Source organism: Pyrus communis, chromosome 13 (genome assembly GCF_963583255.1).
Source record: "Pyrus communis chromosome 13, drPyrComm1.1, whole genome shotgun sequence".
In the NCBI taxonomy this organism is placed as follows: Eukaryota; Viridiplantae; Streptophyta; class Magnoliopsida; order Rosales; family Rosaceae; genus Pyrus; species Pyrus communis.
The window spans coordinates 17,167,221-17,182,146 of record NC_084815.1 but is presented as its reverse complement, the minus strand read 5'-3'; the positions used below and the strand labels follow the sequence as shown (position 1 = coordinate 17,182,146).

The 14,926-nt window shown below is 37.3% G+C and overlaps 1 protein-coding gene and 1 pseudogene across 1 annotated transcript; one reads left to right on the top strand and one right to left on the bottom strand.

Annotated features, from left to right (window-relative positions):
- The first annotated feature begins 1,466 nt into the window (after nucleotides 1-1,466).
- On the top strand, nucleotides 1,467-2,762 carry LOC137713666 (calcineurin B-like protein 5). Its single transcript, XM_068452995.1, has 6 exons — nucleotides 1,467-1,536; nucleotides 1,619-1,701; nucleotides 1,905-2,012; nucleotides 2,139-2,162; nucleotides 2,306-2,386; nucleotides 2,464-2,762. Exons 1-6 carry the CDS (start codon nucleotides 1,467-1,469, stop codon nucleotides 2,758-2,760), a joined length of 663 nt encoding a protein of 220 aa, XP_068309096.1. The 3' UTR covers nucleotides 2,761-2,762.
- Nucleotides 2,758-4,713, bottom strand: LOC137712275 (GDSL esterase/lipase At1g71691-like; annotated as a pseudogene).
- Between the last annotated feature and the right edge of the window lie 10,213 nt (nucleotides 4,714-14,926).

Sequence of the window (14,926 nt, the reverse complement as noted above, 5' to 3'; positions counted from 1 at the left end):
GTCAATCATGATACTATTCACTTTACCCTTTATTTTGTCCTTATCATTAAAATTCAAAGTTTTCAAGCCTTTTCATTAGTTTTCCTTTCTTTAAATGTAAATTGATTTGTACCTAAGAACAAAAGGGAATTGATCTGTCTTCGTTTACCCATTGTTCTTGTAGGGTGCCAGGAGTTGTCAGGTGGAAACATTGTTGAAAATAGCCGAATTTGGTACAACACTGCCTTTGCAACAAATATTTCTTTTCTTTCCAAATTTTGCTAAGATATTATCAATCAATCATGTTATCTTTTTAGGAAAACACTCGAACTGGATACCTAATTTGATATGACTAATTATCGAGAAACACACATCAATCAGTAGAAACTAATAGTCGACGTTTACGTCCACGTCTCTTAAAATCAGCCTAAGATTTATTGTACAAGGAGTGTTTTTCCAAGAAGAACTTATTAAAGAGAAAAACCAGATTCCAAAATTTCAAATCTAAAATAATGAGCATTGCTAGGGAATTAATTTGTTGGTCTTCAATCAATGCATGTGGAAATGCTTACAAATTACAAGTTAGAATTTAATTGGTGAGCTCAAATATTTAAGCCCTCACACTATATTCACCCTTCTTTTTTCATATAATATTCCATAAATCCACGCCAATAACGTATGTAACTGTTATAGAATTATTCGTTAATTGTCACATTAGCATCTGCCCATATAAGAGCTCGTTTGGATATGCTTTTAAAATGATTGAAAATGCTTTTGGTGAAAATGTTTTTGGAACCAATCCTTAGTAAAAATGCAAGTAAATTCTGTAAAAGCACTTTAAGTGCTTTTGGAACCAAAAAAACATTTTCTCTAAAAGTGTTTTCAATCATTTTAAAAGCACATCCCATCGAGCCCTAAATTGTTGTCATCGTACCATTCGCCAAACACTTGTTTCAACATAAGCCATACAAAATATTTGACTTTCGTTGGTCAGTCAGTAATTGTCGTTTATGAGATTTGAATTCAGTCTTCGAAAGCACAAACGGTAAGTTCCACTAGCTTTTGGGAAAACTTCATATGTGAACTTATACATGAGTTGTAATGTGCCACCTCTAAAAAAAAGTTACAAGATTTGTCACTCAAGTAATTCGAAACATGTTTCTGGCACTAACTTCGTATAGTTTTCCATCCCATAAATCAATAGAAACAAGGAGTGAGGGTAAACATACCTCCTTGCTGACAAAGTGTGACGCTTATAGGGTTATATAATGTGACCTACCCGTTTCTAGGGTACATTGTATTGTACAACTACAAAACCCTCCCCAACAAGCTCTCACGTTGCAAGCTCATGAACCGTCAGAGAAACGTGCAAAGTCCACGTTTGCACAAGCTCTCTTGACTCTAGATTTTTTTTAAAACATTTAAGATCATTCTGTACTAATCTCTTCCAACTGAAGACAATTTTTCGATCACGTAAAGCGTTTAGAATGGGTTGTGTTTGCATGAAGCAGAGACTTGAATGTGAAAACTTAGCAGTTCTTGCTTCTCAAACCTGCTGTAACTAAGCTTCTTCATTTAAATGAAACTGACTTGTTAATTGCAATTTACTGTGTACATTTACATTCTTTGGTTTTTGCAGTTAAGGTAAATGAGATTAAATCTTTGTACGAGTTGGTCAGGAAGTTGAGTAGTTCTATAGTTGATGATGGCCTTATAAGCAAAGTAATAAGCTTCATCTCTTCTATAAGTTAATTTACTCGTTGTAAGATTTTCATCCTGTGATTCGATATCATTTTACGCGTCGTGTCATAAGGTGAGCTTCGTGGCCTCAGTTTTTCTAAATTTGGAATGCTGATCTTTTACGGCCAGTGAAAACATTCTGTTTGTTTTCGGACAACTCATCTTTGCATTGCTTAACCTAATAGGTTTTCCATATGTTTGACACGAAATGTGATGGGGTGATAGAATTCGAAGAGTTTGTTCGATGTCTGAGTGTGTTCCACCCAGAAGCACCCCAAGCAGAGAAGGCTAATGTAAGAAACCCTGCAGATTGTTTTTTCTTTCATTTGAATGCATGTGGCAATAAGTATGAAAGATTGCATAAAAAAAGTTTGGCATATGATTTGGCAGTTGCATATCAATTGTATGATATATGGCAGACAAGCTTCATCGAAAGCAAAAAAGTAAACAAAATGATTAAGTTGTTTAACGAAATGATTAACGCGAACACCTTGAGAAGACATATCAAATCTTACTTCCAAGCATTTAATTGAATTAGTAGATATATATAGATAAAGTACTAATCGTTTGAGGTACGTTATGAAAGGTGAAAGAAATGGTTCTCGAGCTTTTGAAAGAGTCGAACTTGATCCTGTCTAATGACATTGTTGAAGTGATAATTGATAAGGTAAGACATGCAAGATTTAAAAGGCTACATGTAATTAGTTATCGAATAAGTTCATCTTTTGGTTTGAAACTCTATAGACATTTGAGGAAGCAGACTTAAAGGGAGACGGAAAGATTGATCTCAAAGAGTGGAATGAGCTCGTGAATCGCAATCCGTCCTTATTGAAGAACATGACAATTCTATACCTCAAGTATTTCCACCTTTACCAATATCTAATTTTATGTTTCATTACAATTCAAGTAAAACCTTACAACCATCAAAACGCTATGTCGAAGCCAATAGAATTTTTCATTCAATGCAGGGACATCACAACCTTATTTCCTAGTTTCGTGATGAAAACAGACAATGAAGACAGCAATAACATCTACCTCTAAATCGGATCCCATTGCATTACCAAAAGGCAAAACATATACAATGCACTTTTAGTAATGTCACTTGTATACTGAAATGTACGATTTAATGTTGTAAACAGTTGATGCAAAAAGTATAGTAACAAAAATTTCGAGGAGCTTCTCTATTTGATCTTTGTTTTATAGAGAGTATGGCCATTGCTACAGCTTCTCCATCGAATCAATAGGAGCTCGATACTACCATATCCCCTAAGTTCATTGGATAACACAGTTTCGTGTGCAGGCCATTCCACACATTATCAGCTAGGATGGCATTGGCCGCATCAGTTGGATGGAACTGATCCCACCATACATGATTAGAAGCATCATTGCATGCCATATCCGGTGATAAACACATGACAAAACCCTTGTGCTCCCTTAACCCACAGAAAGCAACAGTAGTTTCATTGAAACTTGAACAAGATCATAAAATTCACACATCATTAGTATGCAGACTTTCTGCTAAGAAATTTTTCGGTAACTGATAGGAATTAACAAGTTTAGAAAACCTCTCACCATAACGTGCAAAGTTCTTTATGATATCCATGGAACCTTCAAACGTATTGTAGAAGATGATGTTGGTAACGGGAAGCTCTTCGCGGAGCTCCTCGATCATATACCTCATCACAAAGTTGAACTCCATTACCATGTTGTTTATTTCCTCAATACATTGTCCATCATTCACTCTGTACTGAGATAAATAGTGAGGCGCACAGCCTATCAGTGCGAGCCCCATTACTACCACGTTCATCACATTTATGTTGTACAAGTTCTACACCATCAAAATACACAGAAATCTCTGAGTAATCGATAAAACTCTGAATTAGGAAACTAATTGAGCGTGATTAGAAAGATCACCTTAATTTCCTACTTCAATGTGGATGTTAGAAACTGATTAAAACCCCAGGGAAAGTACAGATTTTGTACGTTGGACACTTTGTGCAAATAGTAATGTATGTAGTCGTTGATTCGAATCGAAATGTAGAGCACCGAATTTGAGACGAGATCAATTGTAGCTTGCTCCCCCAAACTTATTATAAACTACTGATAGGTGTCTGTGAACTACTGAACTTGCTGATTGAAGGAAACATGTTGACCCTGCAGGGAAAAACTACATCAACACTCGAATTAAGAAACCTTAAATGCTACATTAAACATATTAATTGAAGAGATTATATTAAACAAACCTTAAATGCTACATTAAGCCGCTGGTGAATATAATTCCGGCATTGGCAGACGCAAAATTCAATTCGTGAATCATCTCTTTCACTCTTCCGTTCTATCCAAGATAACTTGGTACGAAAGGAAGCCTGAGACGGAGTGCTAATAGAAAAAAAAAATCCAGAGAGAAAATCTTGATAGAAAATTTTATCAGAAAATTCCTTCATGAAATGAAAATTGGTGGACAAAAATCCTTATATTTTTAGATGTCTTCCATTTGGGGTTCTAAGAAAATCAAAAACTCCTCTCAACCTCTGCATTTCTTAGAAAAATAAATACAATTAAATGAATCAAGAATTTAGAAAAAAAACCAAATGAAAAAAACTAGAATTTAAGCAAGAAAATGGTTAAAGAAGCAACATTACCAAGATAATCAACAGGGATTCTGCCATTGCAGAACCTCCTAGTGGGTTGGTGGGTATCCAAGTCTCGCCTGAAGGGGAGGCGGTCGGCACGGGCGAAGGTTCCGAGGAAGTTGTTGGTGCCACACTCGACAGAGGAGTCTTCGATGACAAAGAGCGCCGAGACAAATGGAGTTGGGTTTGACTCGATTGAGGCTGTTGGGGTCGGAGGGAAGGAAGAAGAAGAAGAAAAAGAAGGTAAGAAAGTGGGACCCATTGAATTGATGAGCTCTTGGGAATACAGAGGATAACATGGTTGTGCAGCGGTGGTGGATAAGAGAATGTAAAGCAAAGCAACAAGAAGCTTGATCGCCATGGTTGTTGGTCGTTTAGACAGAGAGAGGAAGAAGATGGGGTTTTGGTGGGTAAAATGGGGGCAGTTACGGACTGCAAATTGCAATCTTGGCATTGGGGTTGAAAGCCACGGGCTCATAAAATTTCATCACTGGCCCAAATGTTTTTGTGGGCTTTACAATCATGGGGTTTTTCTTAGTAAAATATGTTTGAATTTCGTGAATAACGAGTTTAATATCAATATTTAATTTTCCCGCTCTCTTATTATAAATATATACTTTTGTATAATAAAAAAAAAAATAGAGAAAGAACAAGAAACGTGAATTGGCCCAAATATTCATATCTTCTAGTGTATATAGCCTTGCTAAACTTTTTCAGGTCAAGTGCATTTGCTTCTTGTCCTTGTCACTTGAGTTACAAGTCCTCACAATACTTCTTCTCATTTTGTTATCATGAGTAGAAGGATGTGTATCAGTCTTGCTATCTATCAATGTTTAAACTTATGATATCCACACTTTAAGCCAAGAACTTAATAAGATGTCTTCATATATTTCCGGGTGATGTTATTTGAAAACATAAAACAGACACATTTTTTACGCACTTTATAATACAAACACAGACAAAATACAATGGTATGACCCACGTCTTATATAGTGTGTCAACAAGTGTGTCAATATTTCGTGATCAAATAATTTTATTGTACATATTTTGTAAGGCTTCAAGAATTAATCAAGTCCTAAACTTATTATCATCTCATGAGTCGTGAGCATTGTAAGAACCATGTGTTCCCAAATTAAGGCTTGAAGAAATGCCGCTTTTCTCTGACAAACTCGCGTCAAAGCGGGGTAAAAAGATGTGGTTGCAGATCGAGGCGATGTCAACACGTGTCCAACGGCAGCCGACCATAACGGTATTCCAATTTCCTCCAACGGCCACTTCAGGAGGAGCGTCTTCCTTTTTGAGAAAGTCGGTCCCTCGCTCAGAGGCAGATTGTCTGCCCTTCTGTTTGGTGTCCTTCTCATTCTTTTCTATTTTGTGCGGTCATGGTTAAGGCACGTCAATATTTTATATCAATTTTTTTATAGAGATAATAAGACAAAAAGCAATATAAATATAAAATATTGATGTGACTTAACTGTAACCGTACAAATATAAAGGGATGAGAATGACACCCAAACCAAAAGGGCAGACAATCTGTCTCCCCCTCGCTTTCGCACTAGTTATCAATGAGTAGGACTACCATGAAGTCGTCCTCATAAGTGGGTCCCACGAGGTCTCCTCTTCTACCGTTGTATATCAACAGTTTTTAATAAATGAATAATTTCGTTCAAAACAAAATGGCTCTTTTTTTTTTTTTTTTAAGACAAAATGATTATTAAATAGCCCTTAAAAATTAACGTAGAAATCTACTTATAATTCAAGCGATTAAGATCATCTACTTATAATTCAAGCGATTAATATCGTTTGTCTTACTTTCAAGGTCCGTATTCAGTGCTCGACTCTTTCGATATCAATTAGGTGAGGAGCTTGATCATGGTGCTGCAATAATGCTTCTGTTCTGAGGAGGGTTCAGATATGGAGTGTAGGGTTGTGTGGCACGTGAAGAGCCATGATGCAGTGCTATCAGACGGCTCAGAAAACACGATAGTCCTACAATCTCCTTCAATTATTGTTGTTCGTGATCATCGAAATAATGCAACCACTACAATTAGCTTTGCCCAAAATAAAATTAAAGAGCATAAAAAGTTGCACATATAAAGCTTTTCGTTGCATATATGACAGATAATGCTGTTCTATGATTAAAGGTAGAAACTTTTGCACAAGAAACTGAACAAATCGCTGTACTTCTTTTGATGAAAATTATGAACCGTTCAAATAACGGTGGTGCTTTCCACACAACTATTTTCACTTCTCATACATTCTTTTTAATTTTTGTCCGTCGGATCAAATTAATTGAGAAAAATAATTAAACAAAAATAACATGTGTGTGGGAAGTAAAAAGAGATGTTTGAATAGCATAATTCTCGAAAGATTTACACTTAAAACACATATTATGTGTGTTTTTACAACCTGCAACCTAAGAAATCCAATAGAAAGAAGATATTTATTTATTATTGACACTTTAAAACGGTCATATTTCATTTATCGAAATGCATTTTTTTCCTTTATATTTTACAATTCATGAATATATATATGGCTTTCTAATGTGTTAAAAATTATTCTTCAATATAATGTATGTTTTTAATATATATTTTAGAGTGCGCTTATAAGAGAGATTTTAAGATTTTATGAAATTTAATTTAGATTTTTTAGGAATGCATTACAAAAATTAAATATGGACTTGAAGTAAATTTAGAGTGTTTGAGTAATATTTTTGTCGGAATTTGATCCGTTTCTGCAATACTTATCTCAATGCAGGCATAGAATAATACTAAAATTGTGATAGAACCATATGTACATATTAGGGGTGCAACTTGGGTTGGGCCAATCCGAACCCATCCATGTTCAACCCGACTTTAAACCCAAACAAACGAGTTTTTTTTTTAGTTATAACCTGTCCAAACTCAATCTGATTTCAACCCGTTCATTGATTGAGTTGGATTGGATTGATCATTTGTCCAACCCGACCCAACCCGATTAACCAAACCCGATTGGGTTGAGCTGTGCAACATGCTTCTCAATGACCTTTGCACCTTCGTGGAGAATTCACTAGTGACTTTTGATGGATTATGATAGAAGAGTTGCAGAAAGCACTTGTTTTTCTGGCAGCCACACTTTGATTTTTTTGCAAGAGCTTTGAAGGACAAGACTTGAGTTGGGTACTAGCTTTGTTTTTCTGCAGGAGCTTTGAAAGACAAGACTTGAGTTGGGTACTAGCTTTGGACAACGAAGTGTTCCTCTTTTTTTTTGTTTTTTTTTTCTTTTGGTACTAGCTTTGGTATTTCTTGTATTTTAATTCAAACTTTGCATGAACCCGATTAAAACTTGAAAAAGTTGGGCAACCCGAAACCAACCGAAGTAAACCCAAACCTGATTAAAACCCAACTCGAACCCGAACCCAAATTGTAAAAGTTGGGTTAGAGTTGGGTTGCCCTTCTAACCCGCCCGAGTTGCACTCCTAGTACATATACACATTAGGTTATCTTATAAAATCATTAACTTGCACCCAGCACATCAAAATGATAACAAACGTAGCTTAAAGCCATCAATATTCTTATAGAAATTAGATCCCATGTTCAATGTACTCTCTACCAATTCTTTCGAGGAACCCTACCTTCGATCTTTAGCCTTTACAAGCATATATATAAAGGCCAGATGAAATGAATCAATGCTTAAGCTAACACATCACTAATTAAGCAAAATTAACTTAAAATTATCATTACTTTTCTAACAATTTGTATTTTATTATATTTTATATTTAGGATCCCAGCTTAACAAATGGCTTCAAATATTTGTAAAATATGAGACAGAAAGATACGACTTGATAAAAAACGAAAAGAGTGGTGACTACTTTGGAAGATATGCTGTAAAGATTGGGGACCCTTTTCGGGTGCACCGGCGATCAGGTTGGTTCTTGGACCCAAAACCTTAATTAGCATAATTAAACGAATAATTAAGAAAGGAAAGGGGCATGTGAAATTTGGTACTTTGATTAAATAAGTATAAAATCTTACTAATCTTTATTGTAATGACAAATACACGTGTGTGGACAGTGCACATGTGGACTAATTATAGAGAAACCGACCACTTAATTTCAAATTATGTGTTGGAGCAAATGTATATGGCCACTTAAAAGAAGAACTGTCTACTTTTTAATTTAGGGATCTTTAACGAAAAATTATTGATACTGTTTACTTTAACGCAAAAATCACATTTTTACATTAAAAAGTCAATCTGGTACTATTCACTTTACCTTTTATTATGTTCTTATGGTTAAAACTCAAAGTTTTCAAACATTTTTCATTAGTTTTTCTTTTAATTTATAATATTTTCATAAACGTTAAGTATTATCTCAAAGTAAATTTTTTTTATAGATTTTCTGCTATTTCATAGTTTAATGTTAATTTTTGTGTTAACATTATAAAATATTATGCAAAAAATATAAAATGGCAGTCAGGCAGAGAATCCTATTTTTGAGAGAATCCCCTTAGCATTTCTCTAATATTTTTCTCCCAAATTAATATGTGAATATGTCGTTGATACACGTTCATTTTTGAGAGAATCCCCTTAGCACTTCTGAAAGTTTCTTTGTGAAAGGATTTTTTTTTTTTTTGAACAAACGATAGTATCTACACTAGAAGATGGGGGAGTAAGCTAAGTCCATTGCCATAATAATGTGGTTCAAACACGCATTTGGCAAGAATCGAACATAAAACCTCTCGCTTACAAGTGAAGAGGAATACCACTAGACCATAGTACTAAGTGGCTACTTGTGATTTTTTTTTTTTTTTTGTCAAAAGTGAAATAATATTAAATCTGAATAGAAACATTTACATCAGAAGTTAGAGTATTAAACAACCACTCCAGTTCAAACTAGTACCAAATATAGAGATCACCCATTCAAGAAACAATGCCACTAGATGCGCTACCCTATTACATACTCTAAGCAAAAATAAACTCTACTGACTTCAGTGGTTGTTAAATACATTTTATATCAAAGAGAATACCTCCAATAACACCATTAGGAGGCATGATCCTATTAAGCATTTCCACAAGGCCTTCGGAGTCCTTTTCCAATTGAACCAAATTAAATCCTTGTTCCATGCTAGCTATCAAACCGCCCATATCACTTCGGCCTCTGCCATCAGACTGAACTCACAGAGGATGTTTCCTAAGCCACCTGCTCCTTTGAAGATTCCTGCAAAATCACGGACAACCCAACCATATCCTCCCTTCCCAGTTTCTTTAACCCAAGTACCACCACAATTGACTTTGATTGTGCGAAACGGAGGCCGCACCCAGCACGTACTACTTAAGAAATATTATAAAAAGGATTATCCGAATCAAACAAAGCTATCCAACAATGCATATTAATCAATCCAGAAAACAAATTTGGATATTACACCAATGCTTAGCCACTCGTCCAATTTGGATTATATTCTTCTTCCCATTTGCTAAGATTGTCCTTAGATTTTATCCTTTATATATATATATATATATATATATTATCCTAATCTTAGTTTTGTCTAACTATAAACAAGTCTTAAGTGTTAACCCGTGACTTATTCAACTTCCTAATTAAACAAATTTAACGGAAAAAAGGAAACTTTAGCATTGAGCGTCGAATTCTCACTCGCTCTTACCTAAGTTTGAAACATAATACGTCAAATATATATGAGTAATGTTCGAGTTTAACATACAAATTAAAAGTGAAAAAGATCTAAACCATATCTTTGCAACAATTGGATTTTTTTTCCCTATATTTTAGATTAATTACCATAATCTTTTGATTATTATTGGGTAAATTACTCAAAACTACCTCAACTATTGGGCCAATCATAGTTTCATATCCCATCTTTAAAACAATTCAATATCAAACCTTATCTTTGAATTTGTTGTAATGTCATACCTTCCGTTAGTTTGTCTGTCAATTCTTCCGTTAAGTGCTGACGTGGCTTGAGGCGGCGCCCACTCCCTATTAAAAATTAATTAAATATTAAAAACTAAAAATTAAAATCATTTAATAATTTTTTTAAATGGGTGTCCTCACACTCCTCCCCTTCCTCGGCCTCTCATTCTCTGGAATCCCCAACCCACTGCCGCTTCTGGTGCTCCTCGATGACCACTCTTTCCAGTCCTCTCACTCCATCTTCTTCCACTCCCACATCTCTCGTGGCTTCGATCTCTACTTCAAGCCCGCCGAAGACCCCAAACTCTGGCAACCTGCACCTTTCCTTCTCTCCTCTGCAACCCATAACAATCCAACCATGGCAGCCAAGCAGCACTGGTAGCAACAAATGAGAAATTTCTCATTTTCCCATTCTCAATCCGCAGCCATGTTCGCTGAAATCAAGCCAAAGACAAATAATTGAAGTCCAAACCACCTCTACCACCTTCCTCTGCTCCTGCAGCCTAGCACCATATTCAAGCCCAGCAAAACATAGCAGCAATCACGCTCTAACCATCGTTTCCTAGTCTCTTGCATAGTTTGATTTGAAGGTTAGACAATTAGGGTTTAGGGTTTGCTAGACTTTGCGGTGGAAGGAGGCGCGAAGATAGAAATGATGGTCGTTAGTGGATGGAGTCAACGATGAAGAGGAGAGAAATGAAGGTGGGTGCGAGTTGCATAGGAGAGAAGGGTGGGTGGGGTTGCAGATGAGAGAAGGGAGAAATGGGGTGGATGGGGAAGAAGGGGTAGGTCACCCATTTAACAAAAAAAAAAAAAAAAAAAAAAAAAGGTAAATTATATAAAATTACCTCAATTATTGGGTCAGTCACACTTTCATACCCTATCTTTAAAAAATTTCAATGGTATACCTCATCTACGAATTTGTTACAATCTCATACCTTCTGTCAATGTGTCTGTCAATTCTTCCATTAAATAGTGACGTGGCTTGAGACGAGGCCCACTCTCTATTAAAAAATTAATATTTTATTTTAAAGCTAAAAAAAAAAATGCAGAACTTCATCTTCATCACTGACACTCCTCACCGCCGAATCCCAGATCAACAACCAAAACCATTCTTCAACTTGCCCAATACATTCAGAACCTTGAAATTGTCGTGACTTATTGCCGCCAAGTTGCTCTTCATTGGAGATCTGACCCAAAAAGCTTTCAACCCACATGGATCTATTTGGATCTCAAGCCGGAAATTGGGGAAGACGAGGTGTCGGGTTCAAGCGAGGGAGAGATCTAAGGTTATGAGAAAAGTCGTTGCGGTAGAGGACGAGATTTATGTATGCTCTGAGAAATGAACCCTTCGAGTAGGAATAGAACGATGAGAGGGGTCGCTGGAGAGTTGGTTATATGTGAGACAGAGGTGGTTTAGTTGTTTGAGGTTAAGAATTTGAGGTGGAATTTTGCCACATAGTCAGTTGGAGGATTGGTCCAGCATGGTGAGATTGGAGAGGGAGAAAAGGAAGGGAAGGCGGAGGACCCCAAGGCGGTGATCGCGTAGGTGGTCAAGTGCGAGGAAAGCGAGGAAGCGTTTCAGAGGGTTTCTGGGGTTAGGGTTTTGGTGGATTTGCTAGATCTCTTGATCGGGTCGAGCTTGAGGAGCAAGGAGAATGTGGTGGGTGCGCTACTCAATTTGTCCAGGTGCGGTGAAGATAGGGTGTTGAGAGAGGTGAGGGAAGAAGGGCTAGGGGTGGTAGATGAGATTGTTGATGTGGCGGAGAATGGCAGTGGGGAAGAAGGGGTAGGTGGGATCTGGGTTTGGGGTGTTTCTAGTTTTGGGTTGGGAGAAGACGAGAGCGAGGAAGAAGCGTGAGGGGGATAAGGGGTGGGTCCCCATGCAAAAAAAAAATTAAATGATTTTATTTTTTTTAGTTTTTAATATTTAATAAAAAATTTTAATAAAGAGTAGGCCCCGTCTTAAGCCACATCACTATTTAACGGAAGAATTGATAGACAAACTGACGCAAGGTATGAAATTGTAACAAATTCGTAGATGAGATATGATATTGAAATTTTTTAAATATGGGGTATGAAACTATAACTAACCCAATAGTTGAGGGAGTCTTATGTATTTACCCAAAAAAAATTAAATGATTTTATTTTTTTAGTTTTTAATATTTAATTAATTTTTAATAGGGAGGTCCTGACACACCCCGACCGAGATCGGAGCGTGCTGGCCGTCACACAACAGTGACGTAGCCATGTGCACGTGCAGAAGCTAATAAAGTAGTAATGTAAAAGTACGAATAAAATAAAACTAGCATACAAAGTACCAAAACAAGTGCTAATAAGTGAGATACAATTTCAGAGCAGGTCTATAGCAGCCCAAACGAAAAAGACGACAATAGTACACCCGAAGGTGACCCTACAATGGTGAGTATCTGTCAGAAACGCCGGAAAGCCCTCTGGGGAAACCACCGCAACAGCTAAGCAACTAGAACCTGGAGGGGCGTAAAACAAAAGCGTGAGTGGGCAAAAACAAAGCTCTCTGAAAATCATTCGTAAAAATACTTTCTAACCCCTCGCCGTAAAACCTGTATACTTCCCAGAAAATAAACAGTTACACATATGTATAGGTATGCTAATCATGCTCAAAAATATGCCATATACTCTAAAATATACCATGTCGAAGTCTCATAACGATATGCAAGTGCCCAGGTATAAACATATCAATATCATGTAATCTGGCAGCCGGAGTCACCTAACGTGACCTGTACGGCTGCATATAGAGCTCAAATCTCAATCTCAATATCTGAACCTGCCCACAAGTTGGAACCACCTAAAGTGGTCTGTACGACAGGCCTGGGTGTAAATAAGTGCTACGATCACGTGAAGGCTGTGCGAATAATCGCGGGTCACCTACGAGTCGGAACCACCTAATGTGGTCTGTACGACAGGCCTGTGCACCTAGCTTGGATCCAAGCTGAGCATAAGGTGCGGGAGGTGAACATCACGCGAAGGACTGTGCCCTGGCCACGGGCGGGAGCACTAACACCGGGGGTGCAGGTTATGAGCTCTCTAACTAACTCAAACTACTGCTGAATGTAAATATGAATACCACTTACCTGGCACTTACCTGTGCATCCACAGCATCCAATATGCATATGTATAAATATATGCAACTACTAATATAACCATCAATGCAAGAATAATGATGAAATAATGCATGGCATAAACTAATAAACATTTATTCAATTTCTGGGAAAAATATAGTATATAGGCATATACGGAAAACAAAAGCCCACTCACTGGTACGTGGAAGGGTCGTAGCCCCCCTGCCTCGAGTGACCACGCTCGTCCTCGGGGTACGTGTCACCTATATGCGAAATAACTATAAAAACGTTAACTTTAAAGCACATAACCAACTTCTCGAAATAACTTCTCATACATTGCTCAAAATGGACAATTGAATATACCAACGTGCTCTACACAACCTCAGGATCACAACCATATTTTTAAAATAATTTTTGGACCCCTCACGCGCCCCCACGCACGGCCACGTGCCATGCACACTGACGGTGTCAACTGACGCCGTCAGGAATATTCCGTTAAAATTTCGGAATATTCCGTTAGACTTAACTGGATACCGTTACTGCCGTTAGGAATATTCCGTTAAACTTAACGGAATATTCCTATTTCTTCTCCGGCCTACCCTCGCCGGACTCCGGTCACCGGAAAACTGGAGAAACTTAAAACTCACTATTCTCCTTCGTTTTTCATCCATTTTTCACGTACTTTATACCAAAATGAAGCCCTAACCATAACCTACCACGTTGGACTAGTTTTAGTGCCTAAAAACAACGGGAATAAACTTTTCAAAAGCATGGAAATTCGGCCAAACTTACAGTTCGTGGTTCCGACGTCCAAAACCGTCCAACGATGCACTCCCAAGCTCCTTGGGACCTCACCAACACATCTACAAGCTTCAAAAGTCCAAAAACTAACTAGATTAAACTTGCATGAACAGTACACAATTCGGACCACTTCGAATCGACGTGAAAATGGTAGTTTTCTTACCTGAAAATGGTACCACTGGACTCCTCTCAACCTCACGAGCTTTATGGTGTACTTGGTTCCCTCGATCTGCTAAGGTTTGAGGGGTTTTGGGGTTTGTCCGTACGTATGGTGAGAACGGGAAGGGAGAGAGAGATGAGAGACAGAGACAGAGAAAGGGTAGAGAGAGAGACAGTGAATGTGCAGGTGTGGGTGTGGCCCAACACATGCCACAACACACAAAACAACCTAACAACGTGACGAAAAACGCACTAGGGGCAAAACTATAATTTCACACATGCGTTTCGATATTTCCGGGACGGGATGTCACAGGTCCCGCCTCAAGCCACGTAAACACTTAACAGAAGAATTGACAGACAAACTGATGGAAGGTATGACATTGCAATAAATTCGAAGATAACGTATGACATTGAAATGTTTTAAAAATGAGGTATGAAACTATGATTGGCCCAATAATTAAGGTAGTTTTATATAATTTACCCATTATTAATTGTCATAATAATTATCTTTTTTATTTATTTTTTTTATTTCTCTCTTTTCATTTTCCCGGGGAGTTATTATTTACCACCTAAATGTGCTCCCCGACCCACAAGACAAACAAACA